At 37.4% G+C, this 27,190-nt stretch overlaps 1 protein-coding gene and 1 long non-coding RNA gene across 2 annotated transcripts; one reads left to right on the forward strand and one right to left on the reverse strand.

The window, feature by feature from the left end:
• The first annotated feature begins 7,717 nt into the window (after window positions 1–7,717).
• LOC148202325 (exosome complex component RRP41 homolog) lies at window positions 7,718–18,539 on the forward strand. The gene is made up of 11 exons (XM_088109594.1): window positions 7,718–8,244; window positions 15,351–15,397; window positions 15,483–15,543; window positions 15,712–15,747; window positions 15,838–15,905; window positions 16,687–16,765; window positions 16,851–16,887; window positions 17,007–17,123; window positions 17,248–17,333; window positions 18,302–18,391; window positions 18,492–18,539. The coding sequence occupies exons 1-11, from the start codon at window positions 8,191–8,193 to the stop codon at window positions 18,537–18,539; spliced, it is 723 nt and encodes a 240-aa protein (XP_087965720.1). The 5' UTR covers window positions 7,718–8,190.
• Window positions 10,535–14,824, reverse strand: LOC148202326 (uncharacterized). The gene is made up of 2 exons (XR_015785038.1): window positions 13,989–14,824; window positions 10,535–11,574 (listed from the first exon to the last, which is right to left on the reverse strand). It is a non-coding gene; the product is annotated as an uncharacterized LOC148202326 (long non-coding RNA).
• Window positions 18,540–27,190: the final 8,651 nt, after the last annotated feature.

Genomic DNA, 27,190 nt, shown 5'->3' on the forward strand with positions numbered 1-27,190 from the left:
TTCAAGATTTAAGATCAGACAAAAGCAAAATATAGCATATTCAAGACTCAAGATAATACAAAAGGAGATACTCAAGGTTAGCTCCCCTTACCTCTATTCCAGACTTAGTTTCCTCTTCTCAAACCGTTCTCCGGAAACTTCCAGAATTTCCCCTCTTCAACTAGAATTTCCTCCAACTCTCTTCTCTCACAATTTCTCTAGAATTTTGGTGCAAATCTTCAGCCTCCCCCCCTTGGCTATTTATAGCCAAAAAGTTTTTTTACTATTCATTTTTACTATTCATTTTTACTATTCACTTTCACTATTCATTTTTACTATTCAAATATTATTTTTTATTCACCATTCTTATCTCTGAATGATTAATTCTACGTGGAGTGTTCTCTTCCACAATTTATTTTAATATTTTTTTTTTAACTATTCACTATTCACTATTTACTATTTACTATTTACTATTCACTATTCACTTTTCTTAAAAAAAATCCTAAATAAGTTATCAAAAATTTGAAACTCTCCCTCTAGAATTACTATAATTTTATATCCAAAAATTTACATTTTTCTATCCATTAAAATTATTATTACTAATAAAATGCTAAAATTTACTATTATAAATATTTTTTCATGGGTCTTACAAATTAAGCTACCAAAATTTCTTATTAATCTTTCCACATTTTATAAACTTATATATTTTCCATTCACAAAGAAATTTATTACTACTAGTAATAAAATTATTATTATTAAAGTAAATATTTTTCATGGGTCTTACACTTTCCTTTACCATAGAAATAATCCTAAAATTCTCTTGATCATTAACTTTCAGGTTAACTTTTTCTGTGAAATTTTTTTCCCAGAAAAATTAACATTTTTCCATACAATATTATTACTTCAAATACTTTTTTTTCTTCTAAATCTGTATTAGTGATGTTTCAAACTTACTCTATTCAACTCTACAAAAAAACTTCAGTATTCCGCTCTAGCATACGTATTTAAAAGAAATAAAAAAATGTTAACTTAATTAAACTACTTTATATTTACCAGGATTTAGAAATTACTATAAATTATTTACTTTTTATATTTACATAATTAATCAGTTTAACTCGCTATATCAAGACTTTAACTGCAATACAAACATTTAACACCAAAGCTGTCTTTATCAAACTGTATCGTACCCAAAAAGGAAATTTAGGAAACTAACCATTGAAATTAGTTAGCATTTAAATTGTCAATACTGATGTCATTGCTTTTTCTGAGGATGCAATCACCATGTACACACACTCCACCAACCCACTGATTATTTTGATTCTAACTTCAATCATTAATTCTTCATTCGTTGAAGTGTCAGATCATTAGTTCCATTCTACACGTCTTATTTTGGGGGATTGGTGGAAATTCAGAAAGTGGTCCCAAAATAAATCATAATTTTGCTACCTTTTATTCATAGTGATAAGGTGACAGAAATGAGAAACGAATTCTACAACAATTTTCCGTTTTATTCAGCACCGTATGCTAAAAACAAAATTGTTCCACGTAAATACAAGAGAATTCTCCTCCATAACCAAAAAAAAGCACAAATGCTGAAAGAACGGACCTACAAATCTGGAAAACCGTGACCACAGGTAATAATAATCATAGCATCATTTCTGCTATAAAAACTATACACCTCGTCGATACTCCAGTTGCTTTGTGTTCTCCAGCAAAATCTGCCAGCCAACAAAGAAACAGGATTTAAGCAGTGAAATTAATGTAAAACTTGTTTGGACTCCTCTTAGTATAATCACAAAAGTGTCAGCAGGTTCTTACTTCTCGAATGTAGTTTGCTATTGCTTTGCAGCCTTCGATTGCCAGTTGCATAACATTTTCCAAAATGTCAATTGGTAGTTTAGAATCCATCTATAGACAGTAACAACAGAAATTAGTGCAAATAAAATTAAACTAGGAGCTTTTCCATTCTAAACTACGGAATATGGCAGGGAGTGAACGAATGAAATAAGCTGGATGAGAAAAGAAAAGCATTGCATGCTTTTCATAATAATGATAGTAGTAAATTTCTGATTAAAACTTTGAAGGTTCACAATCTCAACCAGCCTTTACATAGTGGCACGTGTTCGAAACAAATTTAACTCCATAATATCAATCTAAGAATGGGAGCAATAAACTGACTGATAAACTGTCATTGGAAAAAATCTATGCCAGCCCCACCAAATGAAGTTACCCTCCCTCTCTGTTTTGTGGACCATACATGAATTTCATCCTATAATAAGGTGGCGGAAAGAATATATCAACTATATTTCTTCAGTCAAAATTTAAAGTATCAACAAAAGATCTGCAACTAAAAAAGTAAAAGATGCTGAACTGGAATTCCAAATAAAGAGTTACCAAGTATGATACTAGTGAAAATTAAGTTACACTTGATCAAACATTAACTCAGACTAAAAAGAAGATTTGTCATGACATAACTCCATCAAAGGGTACAACAGCAAATCACTCTATCAGGAACCTTCGTAAGAAGTATCTGTTGATTAAAAAACAACTTATATTTGAAAAAAGATTCATGTGTACAACAAACTATTAAGTTGTTAAATCTGAGGCGAGCTTAGATAAGCTTCTTTTGGGGATTTCCGAACATGCACCTATTCCCTCGAGTAATCAAGGGTTAAAACTCTACTGTTCTCTCCAAAATCTCTAATAACAAGAACAGTTTTTGAAGGAAGAGGAATTACAGCTTCAACACCACCAGACTCTTTACTACGTGAGTACCAATGACTGAGAGAGCAATAAAAAGTTTTCCTTTCTGTTGAACTAATTTACCTGGTTGACTACACAATAGATACAGAGAAAATAACAAGACATGAATTAACCTGAAGCAGTGTTACTTTATCCAACTTTGGCAGAATTCCTAGGGTTACATCAGGACCTCCAGCACTGTCTTCTACATAGTTCAAATCTGTACACATTCAGAAACCTTTAATAATTAGGGCAGCCCGTGCATCAGAAGTAGACAGAAACAAAACAGACATACCACACTTGTATTTAGCCAGTTCAAATTTAGAGTAAAAACAGATATATACCAAGCAGACTTGTGCTGTTAAGGTATCCGGCACTGCAGGATGTTACAAGATCACGCATAGGGATCCCAGCATCGGCAAGGGCCAAAGTTACAGCATTTATACAAGCAGATCTAGTTCCTATAAAAGACATGTCAACATCACCCAAAATTAATGTACATATTAAATGAGTAAAGAGAGAAAATAAAATGGCAATGACAGAAGAGAATCACAAGATCCCATTATCAAGTCTTAGTTACCTCCATCTGCTTGGAGAACTTGGACATATATATCTATCTGCAAATTTAATAAGTAAAACATTAGGGAGGACTAGGGGAAAGCAAAGCACATGACAAAATAAGTTCTTAATGTGTAATAAAACCTGAGATCGAGGCAATAGATGTGTCAATATAGATGCTTCCATGGTTTGCCGAATAACCAGGGAAATTTCAGTTGATCTCCTGTAGAATGAGAACTTCAAATCACGTAGTAAAAAATAAGAAGTGATCCTATTATCCTTCTGTAAGAGAACCTTACAATGAGAACCATATTAAAACTATGAAGGAAAAGCAAAACAGGATAACATTTATATCTGCAAACATTGATGGTTAAGCCATTCAAAACTATTCAGTGAGTTTTGGCCAAAGATTACTCAAAAAAGTCAAAGCTTGCAAAAAAGATTAAAAATGAGAAAAGGCAGTAAAAGGGTGCATGGGGTTAAGCTTTTCATTGTTTTATGATACATAACCCATTGCTGAGCCTGTAGTCAGCTATATCAAAGGCATGGAGCAGCCAGCCCCAAAAACACTACAATACGTTAGTGGATAGCAAGATAGTTGTTACATAGAAAATTATGAATGCAAGATTAAAAAAAAATTACACTGTATCACATGAACAAATGCAATATATATATATATATATATATATATATATATATATATATATATATATATTACTAATTAATAATCAAAATTTATACTCTAAAAGTCTAAACATGCATTACCACCATTGCTATTAAATTCTTACCTCAGTAAAAAGATCAAAAAGTCCAATTTACAAATTACAAGGCACTCTTAAGATAGATTCTACTAATGCAACATTCATTATCATCCTAGTAGTCTATGCTCCAATACCATTTTGATAAGTATAAAACTACGAATATATAAAAAATAAGTGAAAGGTCAAAAAGAATAGGAAGTTAAACAAAAGCAAGTAAATGAGCAAAACCTGTCACCCTTTGATTTCCTCATGCGATCTCCAGTGCTAAAATTAGCCATGCTGTACTCACACCGAACCTATAGACATACATTGCACATAAGCAACAATTAAGTTTTTGTTACAATTCATATAAATACAGACAACATAACTTAGAAAAAAAAAACTACCAGAGCATGGTTGGTTATTTGGCTTCTATTTTGCACCTGAAATGCAGAGAAGTTACTAAAGAAAAACAGCAAATCATCTAAAGCTCAACTACAACATCAAAGTTTTTTAAATGTCTAAACCAACTAACACTGAAAAAGGATAGTTAACAATCCTTAAATTACATAGACAAATTTTCATTAGCGTTCGTTCAGTTGATGGTTTAATTAGCGTTCGGTCAGAGGTTGAATTAGTAGCGAACGTCCATAAGTAATAGCGAGCGTTCATGTTGGTGGCATTCGGCCTTGGTTTAGTTGCGATTGTGAGTGTTCGGCCTTAAGTTTGTATTCTTAGGGTTGAATCTTAAGCGTCCGGTCTTGATATTGGTTAGTGATCGCTAGCGCTCGGTCTTCATGTTTGATCGTTGAGCGTTCGTCCAAACAAAGTCCGCCCAAGGGATTTTGACGTTCGTTCAAACAGTGTCCGACCAATGGGTTTTGGACGTTCGTTCAAACAGTGTCCTCCCAAGGGCTCTTGGCGCTCGTCCAAATAGTGTTCGTCCAGTGGTGATATTTTCTGTTATGTTTTCTCTCATTCCAATAAGTTATGTTATTTAAATATTTCGGTTACAATTTATGAATGCATCTTCATGTGATCCAGATTGGTTGAAAGTGTATGGTTATAAGTGGTTTATGATGTACATTGTTGATCCAAAAGGAATATCATAAGATTTAAAATGGTAGGATTGAATCAGAAATTTAGATCTCTCGGTGGGATCAGTTAGTGTATTGAATGAATGTAAGAGGCTTCCATATGGGGGTTATCCCTAACACTCCAACGGTCTTTCATTCTCACTTAGAGAGGATTGACGCGTGTGGTGGGAGTAGTGGGAGGTCCTAGGGTAGACGCTATCACTGGAGGTCTATTCCGCGGTAACGGACTAGCCTTGTGTATGGTCGGGTGGAACCCCTCGGCAATGGCTTTGCAAAGCAGTAGAGGCCATCACAAGTGCACAACCCGCCCCAGCTCTACATACATTCTATGTCCGGACGTGTCTAGAGTCTTAACATGATAGGATGCTTGTCTTGATGAGTTTTATGAAATGAATGCTTATGTTTATGATGACTAAGGTGTTTATATGTGTATGGATATTCTGGTAACTGCTAGATTGATTGAAAATGAATTGTATGTGTTGCATGTGTTTGCCTTTCCCCTTGCGATGATCATCCAATCCTTTGGATGTGAGCAGTAGGTGATGATGTACCTTTGGAGCAAGCTTTGGAAGTTGAGGAAGACCCAGCCCCTAGTGCTTAGGATTTCTACTAGCTAAACAACTCTTTATTTTGAAAGACTTCTAGCCTTCATTTTAGCATGATCTGTGTTTTGGAGAATTATGAACTTGTACTTAAGTTTTAAAGTTTCCCAGCCAGACTTGGATAACTGTACTCCTTAATTCTATCTATTGTGTACTCTTAACTGCTTTCTATTATTATAATCGCTGCATTCTACATATATACATTGTTATATATTTTGGGATGTCAGCATGTGACACCCGGGCACTGATGAGAGTGCGGGGAGTGACGCCGGTGCAGGTAGCATGGTGCAGGGGGCACAGACAAGGAGCGGCTCCTGGCAAGGCTTCCGGTGGAAGGGGTACATGGATGAATCGAACATACACCGGAATGAGAAAGATCTGGAGACTATATAGGTATGGGACTATACGATTGAAGGATAGCTTAAAGGAATTGATTTGACTACTCATATCACCAAATGCATTTGCTTTTCGGTTGCCCGACTCATAAGAACTCCATGGTTAAGCGTGCTTAGCCTAGAGTAATTCTAGGAAGGGTGACCTTCTGGGAAGTTTTCCCGGAAAGTGTGCGAGTGAGGACAAAGCACACTAGAAAGCCTAGTGGTGATCTGTGGGGGCAGTCGACGGTCCCTGTGACGTTACAATCTACCGGTGTCCCTACCCTTTTAAACATTTAAGTTTGCTCTTAATCTTACTGCAAGCAAAGAAAAAGAGGAAAGTACACCACGGACAGAAAGATATTGTAAAGGGGTGGTTCTCGAAACAAATTCAATCTGCATACTGTTATTATTTTTATTTTATTCTAGCACTCCCCGAATTTCAACAAATTTCTAAAGGAGAATGAGCAGGCTTTTAGTTTAATAGTTACAGAGGAAAGATTTGGGTCAATTATATATGAGAAGGACAGTGTTCCCTTCCCACTTAATAAACTAACAACACAGAGCAATGATTTTAGTGACTCGGTTATGCTATAGATCAATTTTATGGTTGAGTGGTATGCAAGTTCAAGATGCAGGATTTTTAAGAAGAGTTTTTGTGAGATCGATACAAAGGGCAAGGAAGGGTTATAAGTTTGATTGAGAGAACGATATAGTATAGGAGTAATTGGTTATCAAGATGTTCAATGTTTGAAGCTTATACAAAGCTGTCGTAAACTCCATTTTTCTTGGTTGTAAATGTTGAATTGATTAAATTAGAAAAGCATAGCAACTTTTACGAGTTTAACAGAAAATAGGGATTGGGTGGTGAGTGGTGACACTACAAGGCACTACACATGACAACGCAAACATTGAAAGGGTTTGAACTTTGATGACCAGAGAGAGAGAAAAGGAAAAGTACCTGACTGACGGCGAGATTTGCCGGTGGCTGTTACACTCTGTGTGGCGACGGCGAGAACGGAAGTTGGTCCGCGCACTGCAAACGAGCCTAGTCTAGGCAGGGTTCCGCTGTTCGGTGTTTAAATTTGATTTTTCTAGAAAAAAAAATAGGACCTATTAAACCTATTTAGTGACCTATTTAAAATCAAACATTTGCAGAATACTATTTGGACGAGCACTGTTCACCGAGCACAGTGGACGAACGTTACTGAACGAACACTACCTTCCAACCACTAGGCCGAACACTATTTGGACGTACGTTCGTTATCAATCAACAGGCCGAACGCTGTTGGACGAACGTTATCAAATCCTACACTATCAGGCCGAACGCTAAACCATCGAACACCAGTACTAAATTCAATACTTGGACGAACGCGCAACGCTTGGAACCTAAGAATACTACTCAAGGTCGAACGCTCAACATTGCTATCCGAACAGGTTTAAACAAGTGACCTATTAAACCTATTTAGTGACCTATTTAAACACCGAACAGCGGAACCCTGCCTAGACTAGGCTCGTTTGCAGTGCGCGGACCAACTTCCGTTCTCGCCGTCGCCACACAGAGCGTAACAGCCACCGTCAAATCTCGCCGTCAGTCAGGTACTTTTCCTTTTCTCTCTCTCTGGTCATCAAAGTTCAAACCCTTTCTTCAAATGCGTTGTTATTTTAGTTGTTTGCTGATTTCTAATATTTATTTCTGCAATATTATTTACCTAGTGCCCCACTTATTGGGTAAATGTTTGTTGTTGTCAATATGATATTCATTCAAAGTTCAGATTGCTTGATTTTTTGTAACCTTGTTTTCATCCTAATCTTTACAGAGCAACTGGAGTTTGTTCGGTATGTTTTCAATTGAGCAGTGTTATTAATTCGAACTGCTCTCTCACTCATCTCACTGCATGACCCACAAACTACTTGAGCCAACACAAACTTTTAAATGGCTCAGATTCATCAAAATCTCACCATTTTGTTTTAATAACTTTAGTAGAAAATATCATTTTTTTTGGAAGCCAAGAATATAAAGCAAATAAAAACAAAATCCAGCTGCTTATGTCTCATCTTTGTCTCCCTTTTGTCTCTGCCATAGATTGACCTGAGGATGGAATACGTCAGGCCAGAAGGACTTCGACTGGATGGTCGCAGACCCATGGAGGTACAGCTATTATTTTTTTCTTGGGCTTTTTTTTTCCTCCTTTTTTCTTCACTTAATATTCATTCCAAAAAAGGTTCCTTTAGATCTTTCAAGAATACTCATGAAGCGTATGAAATGCGGAGTATTAATAAATAATAATATCCTACATGAATTCTTACATAGTCATGAATTACTGAAGCTTTATGTTAATTAGTATATATAAGATCTACAGATAGTTCTGCATATGGGTTATACATAGATGAGCCATGCCATGGGTAATGGAAATGTGTAAGAGCACATTTTGAACTGCAAAAAAGCATATAAACAGATTAGAAGCAGTCAATAACCTTAGTTCTGATAAACATTAAAACCTATCATGATGGACGAATGCTCGAGGAGAGGTCGATTGAAGCTGCGCGAATACAAACCGGACCTCCTCGAAGCTTCTCCGACGAAGAATACGCAACAGAAAATGACAAAAACAGAGGGTTAAACTCGATAGAAACCCTAGAAATGGAAGGAAACCCAATATGAACCGATTAATCGGTTCAAAATGAAGATTGAACGGTGGAAAAGGTTTGGAACGAATCAAAAGTAATTTTAATCGGCTAAAATCAGAGAAAATGATGAAGGATGAAGAAACCCTAGACAAATGTGCAGATGATTTGGTGACAGTGGAAGAAAGATGAAGAAACTTGTGAATCTGATACTTACGGAGGAGAAGAGATGGATTTGTGATGAAGAATGGCTGGCGACGAGGAAACTCTTGAGTGGAAGAACGAGATGTGGTTCTGCGAGATGGAGAAAAAGCTCTCACGAAAGAGAGAATGTGGTTGTGCGTGTCTGATGTGTGAGAAGAAAAGCAAATGATGTGGAATGAGGGAGCGGACACGTGGCTGAAGAAGGAATTGAAAAACGCTGACGCATGCGAGGTGGCAGCGAAGAAGAGGTGGCATGGAGGAATGAGTAGCACCATGGAATTTTGGAGAAATGGAAAAATGAGAGTGTGCTTGGAAGGTGGCTAGAGGGAGTCTTTGGACTCTCTAGCCTATGACTTTCAAGAGAGAATTATTCTGATTTCAGAAATATAATTCTCATTCAGCTCAAAAGTGACAATACAATAGAGCTGGGTATTTATCTTAAGTTAATTGTTTTCTTAAAGATAAGAATAACTCAAGATTTGAATTGTCATATTTTGAAAATGTTTTCATAACAATTGGTTTGAAAGAGAAGTCAAAAATTGAAAAGTAATCAATTATTGGAAAAGAAGTAAAGATTTGGAAACCTTCCCTTTTTTGTTCCACAGTCTTTGAAAGAATAGGATTTGTCATCAGTAACAATTTCTCCTTTTCTTTCTTCTCTCTTTCTTGCATTTCTCTCTTTTCTTCTTCTTTTCTCTCTTCTTCTCTTCTTAATTCCTCTCTTCTTCTCTCTTTTCTTTTCTCTATTTCTTCTCTTCTTAATTTCTCTCTTTTTCTCTCTTCTCTTTTCACTATTTCTTCTCTCTCTCTCTTCTCTTCTTCTTTCCTTTCTTCCTTTTCTTTTCTCTCAATCTCTCTTTCTCTTTTCTTATCCTTGATCTCCTTATGTCTTGCCCCAAATTCTAATTCTCTACGAAGAAACCCATGATCATTTAAACTCTCAAGAAATAATTTTCCATCATTAATGCAATCCCTAATTAGTTCTAGGTTTCTTCACAAACTTTCTTCTCATGCAAGCTTTTAAATCATGCCAATCATGGAGGACTTTCTACCTTTCCTAACATGATATTGTCTTTCATCCCACCACTCACTTGCATTTTCTTCTAACTTAGAGAGATATATACTAAGAACATAATATTCACTCTCTTCACAAAACCAAGGATTTATTTTATCAATTTCTTTTTCCCAAGCTAGGTATGTTAATGCACCTATATCTTTACCAAAGGATGGAAGATTCCTAGCTTGTTTAAACATTTCATCAACTTTATCTAACCTAGAAGACCTATATGAACCATAAGAAGACATCTTTGTTTTTAAAAGTTTTCTTAATCTAAAGGGTTCAAAACTTTCACTTAGACAAGTCCCAGGTAAGAGAGGTGAGCTAAAGAGCTGCTTAAGTACCAAATCTTGCCTTGCCAGAAATGTCTTAGGCTACTAACTAATTACCCCTTAAACTAAAATCACCTTTAGAAACAAAGTACACAACTCAAACAATTAAGCACAAATAAAAGACTAGACTCTCGGACTCTAATGTGAAAAGGCTTAGAGTTTAATCCCTTTTAGCCTAATCAACCCTAAACGTGAACACAAAATCAAAGAAACAAAAACACTAAAGAAACCAGCGGACTCTAATGACCCCTACGAGATACACAAATTAAGTCAATATTAAAGTCTACTCCTATGGTGAAGCTTGTAGCTTTGGCTAACAAGACACATTCACCTGTCTAGCTATGCTAAAAATAAAAGCAAATAAAGTTGCCAAGAGTTTGAAAGAGCACCAAGGACTCTTCCTAAACACTTGGACTTTATAAAAGGCCCTTTTACAAAACAAAAGCTAAAGCTAACAGTAGGCTAACACAAGCCTATTACAAACAAATTGAAGAAAATAATTACAAAAGAAAAACTATACTAGGCTGCTACGGTCCTGGTCCTGGTCCACTTCATTCATTTTGATGCCAAGTCCTTGTGCCAAAAAAAAATGTACACTCCTGTTGCTGGTTCGGCTAGCTTTGGCCCCTTTTCTAGCTTCTGGTTTATCCTATAATCACAAATCACAATTGGAATCAATGTGCCTTATCTACACACAGATATCAAAAGGATTAAATTCACACAATATAAAAGATTCTTCCCTTTTCTCCTAGTCTCGTACACTTGATGCAGCTATATAAATTTCTGTTGCTCTCAAATGACAAACTGCAATCAAAGATTCACAATCAATTCAGCAGAGTAACCATCAATGCTATCAATTTCCAGCTAAGACAGAAACAATTAAGTAATCCAGAGGCAACAAAATTAAACAACTCCCCTAATTAAATGGTTGGTCTATCTTGCTGTAAACTCTACTGATATTCTGCTACTGCTTAAAATTCTTGACTCCAAATGTTTATCAACTCTGCACACAACAACATCAAACCAGATTCCAATTCAGCAAATCACATCATCCAACAAATTGCAAGCTATAACACAAACAGTTAAACAAATAGAAGTAATATAGCTAAGAAACTTCCCTGATTAATGTTATTTCTAGTTGTTGGTTTTAGTGGACTTTGTTGTAGGTTCTTCCTTGTGCTCAACAAATCAGCAGATTCATTCTTCACTTTTTCCCCTGCACTGATTCGTTTCAGATCTGCTCACAGAAATTGCACCAACTCTAGCAAAAATACACAAGGACATAGATATTAAACCAGATGCAATGGGTGTAATTCAAAGCTGAACTAAACTGATTTAAACAACCATTCAATTCTAATTTAAATTCTGATCAATCCAATGGGTAAAAGAATTATGTGCTTAATTCAACCACAACGTCAGAATTGGAAAGTAAGTGCTTTAGTCACTTCTTCAAATGGAATGATGCTTTGGCAGTTAAAACAAGTTCATGCACAAGACTAATTACTCCATGCAAATCAATTCATGCATAAATCAGTCCATGAATAACTAACTAGGTGGCATGCAAGGTATTCAATCAATCAATCTGAATAAAACTGAAATCTGCATGTGATTAATACCAGGAAAATATTTTCTATATGCATTTGGAAAAATTGATCTCAACAACGAAAGAATGATGGTGCTAATAAGTATTCAACAGATTTCAACAATTGTAAGCAAACCATGAAATCAGTAATCACATTCAGACATATAATATCTCAATGATTTCAGCAAGCAGTTTATAATCCAAAATGAATGCAATGTCAGTTTAAGCAAACCACAACTGATCCAATCTAATTGATCCAATTTCTTTTCCTGCACAATGAACAATCACAAAACAGTTAGATTAACAATGAATTCTCTATTTCAAAGTGCCAAGGAATTAGGCCAAATCAGCCTTACAAAACTCACAACACTCAGACTTCTTTTTAAAAGCTTAAAGCACTCAAAATGTAAAGGTTTGGAAGGGAGATTCTCCCTTGGCAGTACACAGCTGGAGAGTATTCCAGACCACCACCACCTAAAATGCTACCAAGCACACAAACCTTCTTTCAATTTCCAGAAATCCAGAGTGAAAAAGCTTCTCAAGTAGTAAAGAAATGGCTAGGCAAAGATCAAAGTAATGGACAGACAGGTAGAACAGAACAGGACAACCACTAAAGCAAAAGAATTTACAGCACAACAGAGAAACTGACTCAAGATCAGATTATGAAAGCAAACAAAGCTCAAATTAGAACAGCTGAACAGATTTTACATGTAATGTAGACAAAACTAAGACATTCAACAATGACAAGCAAGAAACAAAGCTTTTGATCACAGTAAGCACTCAAACAGGATCCTAAGATCAGTTCTAGAGTAGATTTCAAAAGCAATAAAAGATCAAGAACAAATTGCAGAATTTTTGTAAACAAATGTTCAAACTGATTCACTTTATTTCAAACTTGTAGTGCAGCAAATAACATTGTTAATTTCAGCCTTATGCATTGTTTTACAATGAAATCAGTAGAATCAACTCCAATTACAAGTGTTACTGCTAGGTTCAAATTCAAATCACAGATTTAGTGGTTGTTTTGTACAAGATTACAAGTACTGCTGATGTGATGCAGATTTTTGTGGACTTAATCATCAACCACTTACAAATTTTAAGCCAGAACAACTTTGACACAAAGGTGCAGTAACACAAGTCAAATCAAATTTAATTCTGCAGAAAAGAAATTAAAGCACTCAGACACAATGACTCTAGGATGTACTGATGTTAGAACTTAGTAATGATCTAATACTAAGTAGAACAAACACACACTCAAAACATTAACACAGACTTCAAAGAAAAACCAGTTCGGTGTAGCTGGCCAAATGAAAGACTGATGCTGCTGTAAGCATCTTGCACCCAAGCTCAATGCAACATTTCATAGCTTAATTGGTGTGCATTTGCTATCCACAAGCAGATTCAACTTTCAGCTCACAGAATTTCAAAAGTGCAATACAAATTACATGTAATGGTCAGCATCAAAAACTCAAGACAGCTTCAGATAAATGAAATGAAATTAAACTGCTGTTGAAGTCTGCATCAAGCTCATTCAATTGAATGTCACTGCTTATGATGATGAACAGATCTTACTCAAAGCAAAAAAAACTCAATTGAATCACAGTTAAACTCAGATTTAATTGACAATTAAAACAAAATAACATGACATAGACAAAACAGAAATGGATTTAGAAATTAAAATACTCAAACAAAGACTTGCACCGAAATAAAATGAAATAATACTCATATAATGACTCAAAGGCACAGAACAAGAAAGCTTAAACAAATAAGTAACACTCAACTTGAAAACCTAAACGCAGAAATTGAGATCCAAGAACGAACAAACATATTTGAATCTCATACAGAAAAAACAACACATACTGAAACTGAATCAAGGCAAAACACTTTGAGAATTCCATGACGAACAAAAGTTAAACACAAGACAGTAAAGAAATTAACTAAGAACGCGAAAATGGAAGAATAAACTCAGAATCAAGACAGAATCAAAACACAAAACTAGAACAAAGACAGAGACACGAATCAAACTGAAACAAGAATCGAAACAACTCAATAATGGAAGAAAACTCAGAACAGAGACGAACCGAGATACTTACCTCTGAAGCGTGTTCGAACCTGGCTCTGATACCACTTGATGGACGAACGCCCGAGGAGAGGTCGATTGAAGCTGCGCGAATACAAACCGGACCTCCTCGAAGCTTCTCCGACAAAGAATACGCAGCGGAAAATGACAAAAACAGAGGGTTAAACTCGATAGAAACCCTAGAAATGGAAGGAAACCCAATATGAACCGATTAATCGGTTCAAAATGAAGATTGAACGGTGGAAAAGGTTTGGAACGAATCAAAAGTAATTTTAATCGGCTAAAATCAGAGAAAATGATGAAGGATGAAGAAACCCTAGACAAATGTGCAGATGATTTGGTGACAGTGGAAGAAAGATGAAGAAACTTGTGAATCTGATACTTACGGAGGAGAAGAGATGGATTTGTGATGAAGAATGGCTGGCGACGAGGAAACTCTTGAGTGGAAGAACGAGATGTGGTTCTGCGAGATGGAGAAAAAGCTCTCACGAAAGAGAGAATGTGGCGGTGCGTGTCTGATGTGTGAGAAGAAAAGCAAATGATGTGGAATGAGGGAGCGGACGCGTGGCTGAAGAAGGAATTGAAAAACGCTGACGCATGCGAGGTGGCAGCGAAGGAGAGGTGGCGTGGAGGAATGAGTAGCACCGTGGAATTTTGGAGAAATGGAAAAATAGAGTGTGCTTGGAAGGTGGCTAGAGGAAGTCTTTGGACTCTCTAGCCTATGACTTTCAAGAGAGAATTATTCTGATTTCAGAAATATAATTCTCATTCAGCTCAAAAGTGACAATACAATAGAGGAGCTGGGTATTTATAGTAACCCATGCTCCTTAAGAGCTAAACTATAAAAAGTAAAAAAATACAAAAAGAGGACTACGTCAAGTACGATTCCATCATATCACTTAAAAGCTACAAATGTTGTAGTTTGCCAAATGATAAAAGTAAGAAAATGGAGGGTTCTAACCCTAAGGATGTCTAACCAACCTTTTTTAGTGAGATATATGAACTTGGTCCTATGACAAAATGAGCTAATTGAAAGCAGCATTTTAAGGTCTGTCCTATGGAATTCAGTCCTATTTAACAGCTGTGATTTGGACATGATTTTGGGATTCGACTATTTAAAATGAAGAGATGCACTTTAGAGGATAAGGTGAAGTTATTACTATTTATTAAAAATTTAGTATTTAAGAGTGTGATAAAATATATGTACATGTATAAGAAACTATGAAGTTATTAAAATCTCAATGACTATTACTGCAGTTTATCCTCTAAAGTGTTATTCCTTCACTGCAGAGGATCTAAATCTATGATTTTATATTTCTTTCTCTACTGATCTTTTGCCTTTAACTTTTTCTCCTCTCTTTATGGTATATTGTAGATGCGACAAATTGGTGCAGAAATTGGTGCTGTATCCAAAGCAGATGGGTAAATGAATTTTAGCTTTTTAGAAAATTAAGTTGTGATATCATTTGAAGCATTTGACCATAAAGTTTTTTTATTTTGAAAACAGTTCTGCCATGTTTGAGATGGGTAATACAAAAGTTATTGCTGCCGTCTATGGCCCTAGAGAGGTACTGTTTAATTATTTACCTTGCTAATGAAAATTTGTCTATGTAATTTAAGGATTGTTAACTATCCTTTTTCAGTGTTAGTTGGTTTAGACATTTAAAAAACTTTGATGTTGTAGTTGAGCTTTAGATGATTTGCTGTTTTTCTTTAGTAACTTCTCTGCATTTCAGGTGCAAAATAGAAGCCAAATAACCAACCATGCTCTGGTAGTTTTTTTTTTCTAAGTTATGTTGTCTGTATTTATATGAATTGTAACAAAAACTTAATTGTTGCTTATGTGCAATGTATGTCTATAGGTTCGGTGTGAGTACAGCATGGCTAATTTTAGCACTGGAGATCGCATGAGGAAATCAAAGGGTGACAGGTTTTGCTCATTTACTTGCTTTTGTTTAACTTCCTATTCTTTTTGACCTTTCACTTATTTTTTATATATTCGTAGTTTTATACTTATCAAAATGGTATTGGAGCATAGACTACTAGGATGATAGTGAATGTTGCATTAGTAGAATCTATCTTAAGAGTGCCTTGTAATTTGTAAATTGGACTTTTTGATCTTTTTACTGAGGTAAGAATTTAATAGCAATGGTGGTAATGCATGTTTAGACTTTTAGAGTATAAATTTTGATTATTAATTAGTAATATATATATTATTAATTAGTAATATATATATATATATATATATATATATATATATATATATATTGCATTTGTTCATGTGATACAGTATAATTTTTTTTTTAATCTTGCATTCATAATTTTCTATGTAACAACTATCTTGCTATCCACTAACGTATTGTAGTGTTTTTGGGGCTGGCTGCTCCATGCCTTTGATATAGCTGACTACAGGCTCAGCAATGGGTTATGTATCATAAAACAATGAAAAGCTTAACCCCATGCACCCTTTTACTGCCTTTTCTCACTTTTAATCTTTTTTGCAAGCTTTGACTTTTTTGAGTAATCTTTGGCCAAAACTCACTGAATAGTTTTGAATGGCTTAACCATCAATGTTTGCAGATATAAATGTTATCCTGTTTTGCTTTTCCTTCATAGTTTTAATATGGTTCTCATTGTAAGGTTCTCTTACAGAAGGATAATAGGATCACTTCTTATTTTTTACTACGTGATTTGAAGTTCTCATTCTACAGGAGATCAACTGAAATTTCCCTGGTTATTCGGCAAACCATGGAAGCATCTATATTGACACATCTATTGCCTCGATCTCAGGTTTTATTACACATTAAGAACTTATTTTGTCATGTGCTTTGCTTTCCCCTAGTCCTCCCTAATGTTTTATTTATTAAATTTGCAGATAGATATATATGTCCAAGTTCTCCAAGCAGATGGAGGTAACTAAGACTTGATAATGGGATCTTGTGATTCTTTTCTGTCATTGCCATTTTATTTTCTCTCTTTACTCATTTAATATGTACATTAATTTTGGGTGATGTTGACATGTCTTTTATAGGAACTAGATCTGCTTGTATAAATGCTGCAACTTTGGCCCTTGCCGATGCTGGGATCCCTATGCGTGATCTTGTAACATCCTGCAGTGTCGGATACCTTAACAGCACAAGTCTGCTTGGTATATATCTGTTTTTACTCTAAATTTGAACTGGCTAAATACAAGTGTGGTATGTCTGTTTTGTTTCTGTCTACTTCTGATGCACGGGCTGCCCTAATTATTAAAGGTTTCTGAATGTGTACAGATTTGAACTATGTAGAAGACAGTGCTGGAGGTCCTGATGTAACCCTAGGAATTCTGCCAAAGTTGGATAAAGTAACACTGCTTCAGGTTAATTCATGTCTTGTTATTTTCTCTGTATCTATTGTGTAGTCAACCAGGTAAATTAGTTCAACAGAAAGGAAAACTTTTTATTGCTCTCTCAGTCATTGGTACTCACGTAGTAAAGAGTCTGGTGGTGTTGAAGCTGTAATTCCTCTTCCTTCAAAAACTGTTCTTGTTATTAGAGATTTTGGAGAGAACAGTAGAGTTTTAACCCTTGATTACTCGAGGGAATAGGTGCATGTTCGGAAATCCCCAAAAGAAGCTTATTTAAGCTCGCCTCAGATTTAACAACTTAATAGTTTGCTGTACACATGAATCTTTTTTCAAATATCAGTTGTTTTTTAATCAACAGATACTTCTTACGAAGGTTCCTGATAGAGTGATTTGCTGTTGTACCCTTTGATGGAGTTATGTTATGACAAATCTTCTTTTTAGTCTGAGTTAATGTTTGATCAAGTGTAACTTAATTTTCACTAGTATCATACTTGGTAACTCTTTATTTGGAATTCCAGTTCAGCATCTTTTACTTTTTTAGTTGCAGATCTTTTGTTGATACTTTAAATTTTGACTGAAGAAATATAGTTGATATATTCTTTCCGCCACCTTATTATAGGATGAAATTCATGTATGGTCCACAAAACAGAGAGGGAGGGTAACTTCATTTGGTGGGGCTGGCATAGATTTTTTCCAATGACAGTTTATCAGTCAGTTTATTGCTCCCATTCTTAGATTGATATTATGGAGTTAAATTTGTTTCGAACACGTGCCACTATGTAAAGGCTGGTTGAGATTGTGAACCTTCAAAGTTTTAATCAGAAATTTACTACTATCATTATTATGAAAAGCATGCAATGCTTTTCTTTTCTCATCCAGCTTATTTCATTCGTTCACTCCCTGCCATATTCCGTAGTTTAGAATGGAAAAGCTCCTAGTTTAATTTTATTTGCACTAATTACTGTTGTTACTGTCTATAGATGGATTCTAAACTACCAATTGACATTTTGGAAAATGTTATGCAACTGGCAATCGAAGGCTGCAAAGCAATAGCAAACTACATTCGAGAAGTAAGAACCTGCTGACACTTTTGTGATTATACTAAGAGGAGTCCAAACAAGTTTTACATTAATTTCACTGCTTAAATCCTGTTTCTTTGATGGCTGACAGATTTTGCTGGAGAACACAAAGCAACTGGAGTATCGACGAGGTGTATAGTTTTTATAGCAGAAATGATGCTATGATTATTATTACCTATGGTCACGGTTTTCCAGATTTGTAGGTCCGTTCTTTCAGCATTTGTGCTTTTTTTTGGTTATGGAGGAGAATTCTCTTGTATTTACGTGGAACAATTTTGTTTTTAGCATACGGTGCTGAATAAAACGGAAAATTGTTGTAGAATTCGTTTCTCATTTCTGTCACCTTATCACTATGAATAAAAGGTAGCAAAATTATGATTTATTTTGGGACCACTTTCTGAATTTCCACCAATCCCCCAAAATAAGACGTGTAGAATGGAACTAATGATCTGACACTTCAACGAATGAAGAATTAATGATTGAAGTTAGAATCGAAATAATCATTGGGTTGGTGGAGTGTGTGTACATGGTGATTGCATCCTCAGAAAAAGCAATGACATCAGTATTGACAATTTAATTGCTAACTAATTTCAATGGTTAGTTTCCTAAATTTCCTTTTTGGGTACGATACAGTTTGATAAAGACAGCTTTTGTGAGAACCTGATAAATTAATACACACTAATTCATTCTCTGATCATCAATTAATGCACTGTGCCACGTCAAAACTCCACTCACCTTCACACTGCATGCGCCTGCCATGTGTCACGGTTAGAGCACTCTGAGATTGTTAGTGGAAGACAAGTGGTGTGTGGAGAATGGGAGTTAGTTTCTGTGAAGGAAGGAAGTGAATTTTCAGGAAAACTCTTCCCATTCTCTGCATGCAATCACCTTCTTCCTTACGAAACTCTAGCCTTTCTTCATCTCTGACTTCTCTCTAAACCGTTCCATCTTCTCTCTAAGATAACTCACTATCAATTCCTCCAATCCTATTTCAGACACCGTAGAAACCTCCTCAGCACTGTGAGCATCATTTTGATCCGAACAGAACTGAGAACTGATCTGGTAAGTTCTCGTCCCTGCACTTGGTCTGTTTTAGTTCATGCGAACCAAATCCTGGTTGCATGCATGGGTTATAGGTTTGAATCTGATGTCCTTTTTGGTATCTCTGATTTAGTGAAAGTCGTGGAGTGATTCATTGGGTAGAAAGCTGTTATTGATCGAGAGAAAACCTTAAGCATTTGGAAGTGCACTGCTAGACCAGGTAAGGGAAGCTTTAGTAATTTAATTTAATACTTGTTTGATTTGTATGAAAGCAATGAAATATATTGGATGTCTGAACTGCATGAAACAATTGATGTATAAGTATGCGCGAATAAGCATGGTTGCACTGGATGTATATTATTAATGTTGTTTGAACTGTATGCAGAGAATGAAATGTGTGAGGTTGAATATGATTGAATTTCTGTATGGTTTGGAATGAAAGTGTTTTGAACTGTATTGAGGATATGTTTGAACTGGAAAATGGAAAATTCTGTATTGATGAGATGATGATATGAATTCTGTAATGTATGAGAATTATGTTGGAGATAAATCCTAAGTTATGGTTCGTATGAAAACTGTGAAGTTAATATGAATGAAAAATCTGGAAATCTTATCTTCTCTGATTGATCATGTACGCTCGTTATCGAACGGTCTTATACCGTTCGGTTTCCCTGGAACATCACTTAGAATAAGGATTCTTTCATTTGGAAAGGACTCTGATTAAGAACGAGCGTTATTGGTGTCAAGAGTTAGGTGTGAGCGTTCGGCTTAGCCTAGTGTGTCCAACAATTGAAAATAAAGTGAAGTGTAGTTAGGACGCTCGGTTTTGTTTACCAGCGTTCGTCATAAGCAGCGCTTAGTATTATACTGAGCGTTCGTCCAAATGAACTCTCGATCTTAGATTGAGCGTTCGTCATCGTTAGCGTTCGGTCTGATACCGAACGATCGTTCAAATGCGCGTTCGTTCTATTTGGTGCCCGGTCATTGACCTAGCGTTCGTCCTAAGGAGAGTTCGGTTTATACTGAACGCTCGTCCTTATCATTGCTTCGTGAGCGAACGTCAATAGTGTTCGTTCAATTTATTAATTAACGTTCGGTCTTTGACTGGCAGTGCTTGTTTCCGAATTTATTAATACTCTGATTATTTATTTGGATTCACTTAAACCGTGATGGTCCTTTTCATTTAACCTCAAGTCCTTATACTTAGAATTTTCCTAAGTATTATTCTGATATTTTAAACTCAATCTCAGTTACATTACTCCTTTGTCTTAACGTCCGTGAATGGGTAATGGTTCGTTTCTTTTGTTCAGAAACGTGACATCAGAGTACTGTAATACATTCGTCTGGATCGATTAAACGATAAACATGGTTTAAATTAAGAGAGTGGAACATAGAATGGAAATCTGAATAAGAGGAATGTTAACAATGTGCGAATGATAGTGTGAATGGAATTATTGGATTGGATTGTGAATGAGCGTTTCAAGGAGGAACGTCTCCATGATGTGAATATGAGAAGTAGTGTAGTATGACCATGGTAAAATCGCTGATGGCTGTTCATCCTGATATTCCGTGATTGCTCATCCTCCTGTAGAGGAGAGTAGTTCATGCGTGGGAATGGCAGGAGGCACTAGTCCTACATAGTACTTTGGGCTGATAAGGGTTAACCTCGGGTGGCAGCTGATGCGAATTCCAGTTACTACATCACCCGGGTGCACGAACGCCTGCGGTTACATGGATCATACAGTCCGGACAGTCTTTAATTATGAGAATTTGCATGAGTTACTGTATGCGTGGATATATGTATCTAATGATGTATGAATGGTATGATTGATTTACTATGTTAAAAATTATGATGATTGTATTGAATTAAATTACCTAAGCTTACCCTTGCAATTTTCCTTGTGTTGTCTACTGTATCTGGATGTCCGTCTTGTCAATGCAATGATCATCCGTTGTGGATGTGAGCAGATGGAGAGGTACTCCTGGAATCAATGCTAGAAGAAGAAAATTTGGAGGATGCCAACTTGGTAGAAGTTGAAGTCAAAGCTGAGCAGTAGAGGCTCGTTCCGTAGTAGATATTAGATTTTGTGCTGTATTTTGGCAGTTTTGTATATAGTTTTGCAGAATAGATTATTCAGCACTGGCTTTGAATTGATCATGAATTCTGAACGCTGTAATTTGCTGTACGTGCTGTTTTCTTTTGGAGCAGCTGTTATAAATATTAAGACTGCACTGTATTTACTGTAAATGTGATTAGTTCTGATTAATGGTAATTACTATTTATTGGGATGTTACATTTATTGGTATCAGAGCAGTTTTGTTCTATTAAAGGACACTGTAGGGTTATGAGTGCACTGTGTTTTTGCTGTGTGCTTATTGCATGTTTAATGAGTTATTATTGTTTTAACTCTTGGACATAACTAATGCTCGTTTGTTTTTCTCTGCATCCAGAGAACAAATGGCACCTAGACTTCCTCCTCCTCCTCAACCGAATGAGTCCGATACGTCCAGCAACACTAGGTTGTTGGAAACCGTGGTGGAAAGACTGCATCAACAGAATACCACGTTACTGGAGCAGAATGCTACCTTGATGCAGCAAAACCAAGCTGCTATGCAAGGTTTGGAGGCCTCGCGTGTTAATTCTGAAAACACGCAAAGGCAATTGATGGAGATACTGGCTGCAACTAGAGGTGCGCCTGGAGCATCTTCTTCTAACGCTGCCCCACCTGCAGCGGAATGGAGTTTGGAGAGTTTCCTCCAACATCATCCGGCTAAATTCAGTGGGAAATGCCTTCCTGATGAGGCAGACCAGTGGCTAAGGGATATGGAGAGGATCTATGATGCGAAGAGGTGTCCAAATGACAATCGGTTGGCATTCACAGAATACTTATTGACTGGTGAAGCTAGTCACTGGTGGACAAGCATGAAAGCTATCCTGGCAGACGCGCATAACCCCATTAATTGGGAGGTTTTTAGAGCAAAATTTTATGAAGAATACTTTCCGGACAGTGTGCGGTTTGCTAAGGAAGTGGAGTTCCTTCAATTGGTGCAAGGTAGTATGTCTGTCTCGGAATATACAAACAAATTCAAACATCTTGTCCGTTTCAATACCATGGCTACAAGTGAAGAATGGCAATGCAGGAAATTTGAAAATGGGCTGAGGAGTGATTTAAAAGTGTTAATATCCTGCTTGTGCATCAGATCTTTTCCTGCCATGGTTGAGAGAGCAAAAGTACTGGAGAAGAATGTTGCTGAGGCCGAGCAACAGAAGAAGCAGCAATTGAATAGGGGGCAGGTTGCATCCAGAAACAATACGAACGTAAGAAGGCCCCCATACGTTCGTCCAACTCAATCATCTGGTGGATCACAGGCCTTAGTCACTGTTGGCCAAACTGGACAGCCAAGGAATTTGACGTGCTATCAGTGTGGAGGACCACATTTGAGATGGGCTTGTCCTCAACTTGCTGGAGGGAAACATTGCAACAAATGTGGGAGGAATGGGCACTCGGATCGGGAGTGCAATATGGGAGGTCGTGCAGTAATGAGACCACCGAATGCTGGAAGAGCTTCACAAGGGAGAGGTGGACGTGCACAAGCCACAGGAAGGGTGTATGCTATTACTGGTGCTGAAGCTGCTCGTTCAGGTACACTCATCACCAGCACTTGCTTACTGTTTGGAAAGCCTTGTGATGTGTTGTATGATTCGGGGGCAACTCATTCCTTCATCTCGAAGGCGTGTGTTGAGAAGTTGGGGCTAGTGGAGAGCGAGTTACAGTTCGATCTGGTGGTGTCAACCCCAGCGGCTGGTGGGATTAAGACATCTACAGTTTGTGTAAGATGTCCTATAGAAGTTGAGGGACGTAGATATAAGGTCAATCTCATTTGCCTACCCCTTCAAGACTTAGAAGTAATTTTGGGGATGGATTGGTTGAATACCAATCGGATCCTCATTGATTGTGGGAAGAAGGAGCTAGTGTTTCCAGATGTAGAAGAAGAAGAACTGTCAATTACTCTTGGACAGTTTAAGGAGGATATCATGGAGGGAGCAAGCTGTTTTCTTATCATGACGTATGGAGACAATGAGATAGAACGTTCATCCAATATTGATAACAGTGGAGGACGAACAGTAGTGGATGAGTTTCCGGATGTCTTTCCGGATGAAGTACCTGGTCTACCTCCCATCCGTGAGGTAGAATTCACAATTGATTTGGTAACCACTGCTGCACCCATCTCGGTTCAGCCATATAGAATGGCACCAGCTGAGTTAGCCGAACTCAAGAAACAGATTGAAGAATTGATGGATAAGAGATTCATCCGTCCAAGTGCTTCACCATGGGGAGCACCTGTGTTGTTGGTTAAGAAGAAGGATGGCAGCTCACGGCTATGCATTGATTATAGGCAACTCAATAAGCTGACCATCAAGAACAAGTATCCACTGCCAAGGATAGACGATCTTCTAGATCAGTTGCATGGTGCGTGTGTGTTTTCTAAGATTGACTTACGTTCGGGCTATCATCAAATTAGAGTGAAAGAGGAGGATATTCAGAAGACTGCATTCCGGTCTAGATATGGTCATTATGAGTATGTGGTGATGCCCTTTGGAGTGACAAACGCACCTGCAATCTTCATGGATTACATGAACAGAATTTTCAGGCCGTACCTTGATAAATTTGTAGTAGTGTTTATTGATGACATCCTCATTTATTCCAAGAGCTTTGAAGAGCATGAAGACCATTTGAGAATTGTCTTGAGCGTGTTGAGGGAGAAAGAGCTGTATGCCAAGCGTTCAAAGTGCGAATTCTGGATGAAGGAGATCCAATTTTTGGGGCACGTTGTTTCTGCTGGTGGTATTGCAGTAGATCCAGCCAAGGTGAAAGCAGTGCTGGATTGGGAGAGTCCACGTTCTGTCACGGAGGTTAGGAGCTTTGTGGGACTCGCGGGCTACTACAGGCGGTTTATTGAAGGATTTTCTAAGATAGTAGCCCCTCTGACTTACCTCACCAGGAAGGACCAGCCGTTTGCTTGGACAGATAAATGTGAGGAGAGCTTTCAGGAATTGAAGAAGAAATTAACAAGCGCTCCTGTGTTGGTCATTCCAGATACAGCCAAACCTTTTGAAGTGTATTGTGATGCATCATATCAATGTTTGGGCTGTGTACTGATGCAGGAAAGGAGGGCAGTGGCTTATGCTTCCAGGCAGCTGAAAATCCATGAGAAGAATTACCCCACACACGACTTGGAGCTAGCAGCAGTCGTGTTTGCATTAAAGATCTGGAGGCATTATCTGTATGGTGCAACGTTTCAAGTGTTTAGTGATCATAAGAGTCTCAAGTACCTCTTTGATCAAAAGGAATTGAATATGAGGCAAAGGAGGTGGCTTGAATTCTTGAAGGACTATGAATTTGAACTGTTGTATCATCCTGGAAAAGCAAATGTGGTGGCTGATGCCTTGAGTAGGAAGGCCGTAAGAATTTCTGCAATGATGGTGAAGGAGCTGAATTTGGTGGAGAGTTTTAGAGATCTAAGATTACAATTTGATTTAGGAACGAACGCAATAACGTGCTGTAATCTTAGAATTTCCAGTGATGTATTTGACAGAATTTGGATGAAGCAACGTGAGGATGAAGATCTGGTGAAGATTTTGAGCGTGCTTGGTTCGGATCAAGCCAAAGAATTCAATGTTGGAACGGACGGCCTATTGCGTTACATGGATAGGACGTGCATTCCAAATGACAGTGAGCTGAAGCGGATTATAATGGAGGAGGGACATCACAGCCGTCTTAGCATGCATCCTGGCATGACTAAGATGTATCAAGACCTTCGTTTATCCTTCTGGTGGCCTGGTATGAAGAGTGACATCGCACGTTTTGTGTCCTCTTGCTTAACTTGTCAAAGAGCCAAAGCTGAACATCAAAGACCAGGAGGATTGCTGCAGCCATTGGAGATTCCAGAATGGAAGTGGGATAGCATCTCCATGGATTTCGTGACTCATCTCACGTACAGTCCGAAACCATGATTCAATTTGGGTGATTGTGGATAGATTGACTAAGAGTGCTCACTTCCTGGCTGTTAATTTAAGGATGTCTATGACAAACTTGGCCAAGCTGTACGTTAAGGAGATTGTTAGACTGCATGGAGTTCCTCAAGCATTATTTCAGATCGAGACACGAGATTCACATCTCGTTTTTGGCAGTCGTTGCAAGGAGAACTGGGAAGCAAACTGCAAATGAGTTCTGCTTATCACCCTCAGACGGATGGCCAATCTGAGCGAACCATCCAAACTCTTGAAGACTTGTTGAGGACGTGTGTTATAGATCATATGGGAGTATGGGATGAAGTTCTGCCGCTTGTTGAATTCACATACAATAACAGTTATCAAGCAAGCATAGGAATGGCACCGTTTGAAGCTCTTTATGGAAGAAAGTGTAGAACTCCATTGTGTTGGTTCCAAGAAGGCGAGACTGCTTTAACCGGACCAGAATTAATCCAGCAAACAACAGAGAAAGTGAAACTGATCCAGGAGCGATTGAAGACGTCTCAAAGCAGGCAGAAATCTTATGCTGATAAGAGAAGAAGACCCTTAGAGTTTGCTGCTGGAGATCACGTTTTTCTAAGGTTGAATCCAATCACTGGTGTGGGAAGAGTTCTTCGTCCAAAGAAGCTATCACCTAAGTACGTTGGACCTTATCAAATTTTAAAGAAGATTGGAGCAGTGGCGTATGAATTGGCTTTACCACCTCAACTGTCCAACCTTCATCCAGTCTTTCATGTTTCTCAACTCCGAAAATATATAGCTGATCCATCACACGTACTGGAGTTAGAAGATATCCAAATTCGCCCAGACCGGACACTGGAGATGCAACCTGTTTGTGTGGAAGACAGCCGCACCAGACTCTACAAAGGAAAGGATGTTCGTCTCGTGAAAGTGGTGTGGAATGCAAAGACTGGCGATTCAACATGGGAGGTGGAAGAGGCTGTGAAGGAATTGTACCCTCACCTATTCCCTGGTAAGTTTTATAATTTTCGAGGACGAAAATTTTTGTAGTTAGGGGGAATGTGAGAACCTGATAAATTAATACACACTAATTCATTCTCTGATCATCAATTAATGCACTGTGCCACGTCAAAACTCCACTCACCTTCACACTGCATGCGCCTGCCATGTGTCACGGTTAGAGCACTCTGAGATTGTTAGTGGAAGACAAGTGGTGTGTGGAGAATGGGAGTTAGTTTCTGTGAAGGAAGGAAGTGAATTTTCAGGAAAACTCTTCCCATTCTCTGCATGCAATCACCTTCTTCCTTACGAAACTCTAGCCTTTCTTCATCTCTGACTTCTCTCTAAACCGTTCCATCTTCTCTCTAAGATAACTCACTATCAATTCCTCCAATCCTATTTCAGACACCGTAGAAACCTCCTCAGCACTGTGAGCATCATTTTGATCCGAACAGAACTGAGAACTGATCTGGTAAGTTCTCGTCCCTGCACTTGGTCTGTTTTAGTTCATGCGAACCAAATCCTGGTTGCATGCATGGGTTATAGGTTTGAATCTGATGTCCTTTTTGGTATCTCTGATTTAGTGAAAGTCGTGGAGTGATTCATTGGGTAGAAAGCTGTTATTGATCGAGAGAAAACCTTAAGCATTTGGAAGTGCACTGCTAGACCAGGTAAGGGAAGCTTTAGTAATTTAATTTAATACTTGTTTGATTTGTATGAAAGCAATGAAATATATTGGATGTCTGAACTACATG

The sequence above is a fragment of the Vigna umbellata genome, chromosome 3 (assembly GCF_029865625.1).
Source record: "Vigna umbellata cultivar VRB3 chromosome 3, Vumbellata_1.0, whole genome shotgun sequence".
In the NCBI taxonomy this organism is placed as follows: domain Eukaryota; kingdom Viridiplantae; phylum Streptophyta; class Magnoliopsida; order Fabales; family Fabaceae; genus Vigna; species Vigna umbellata.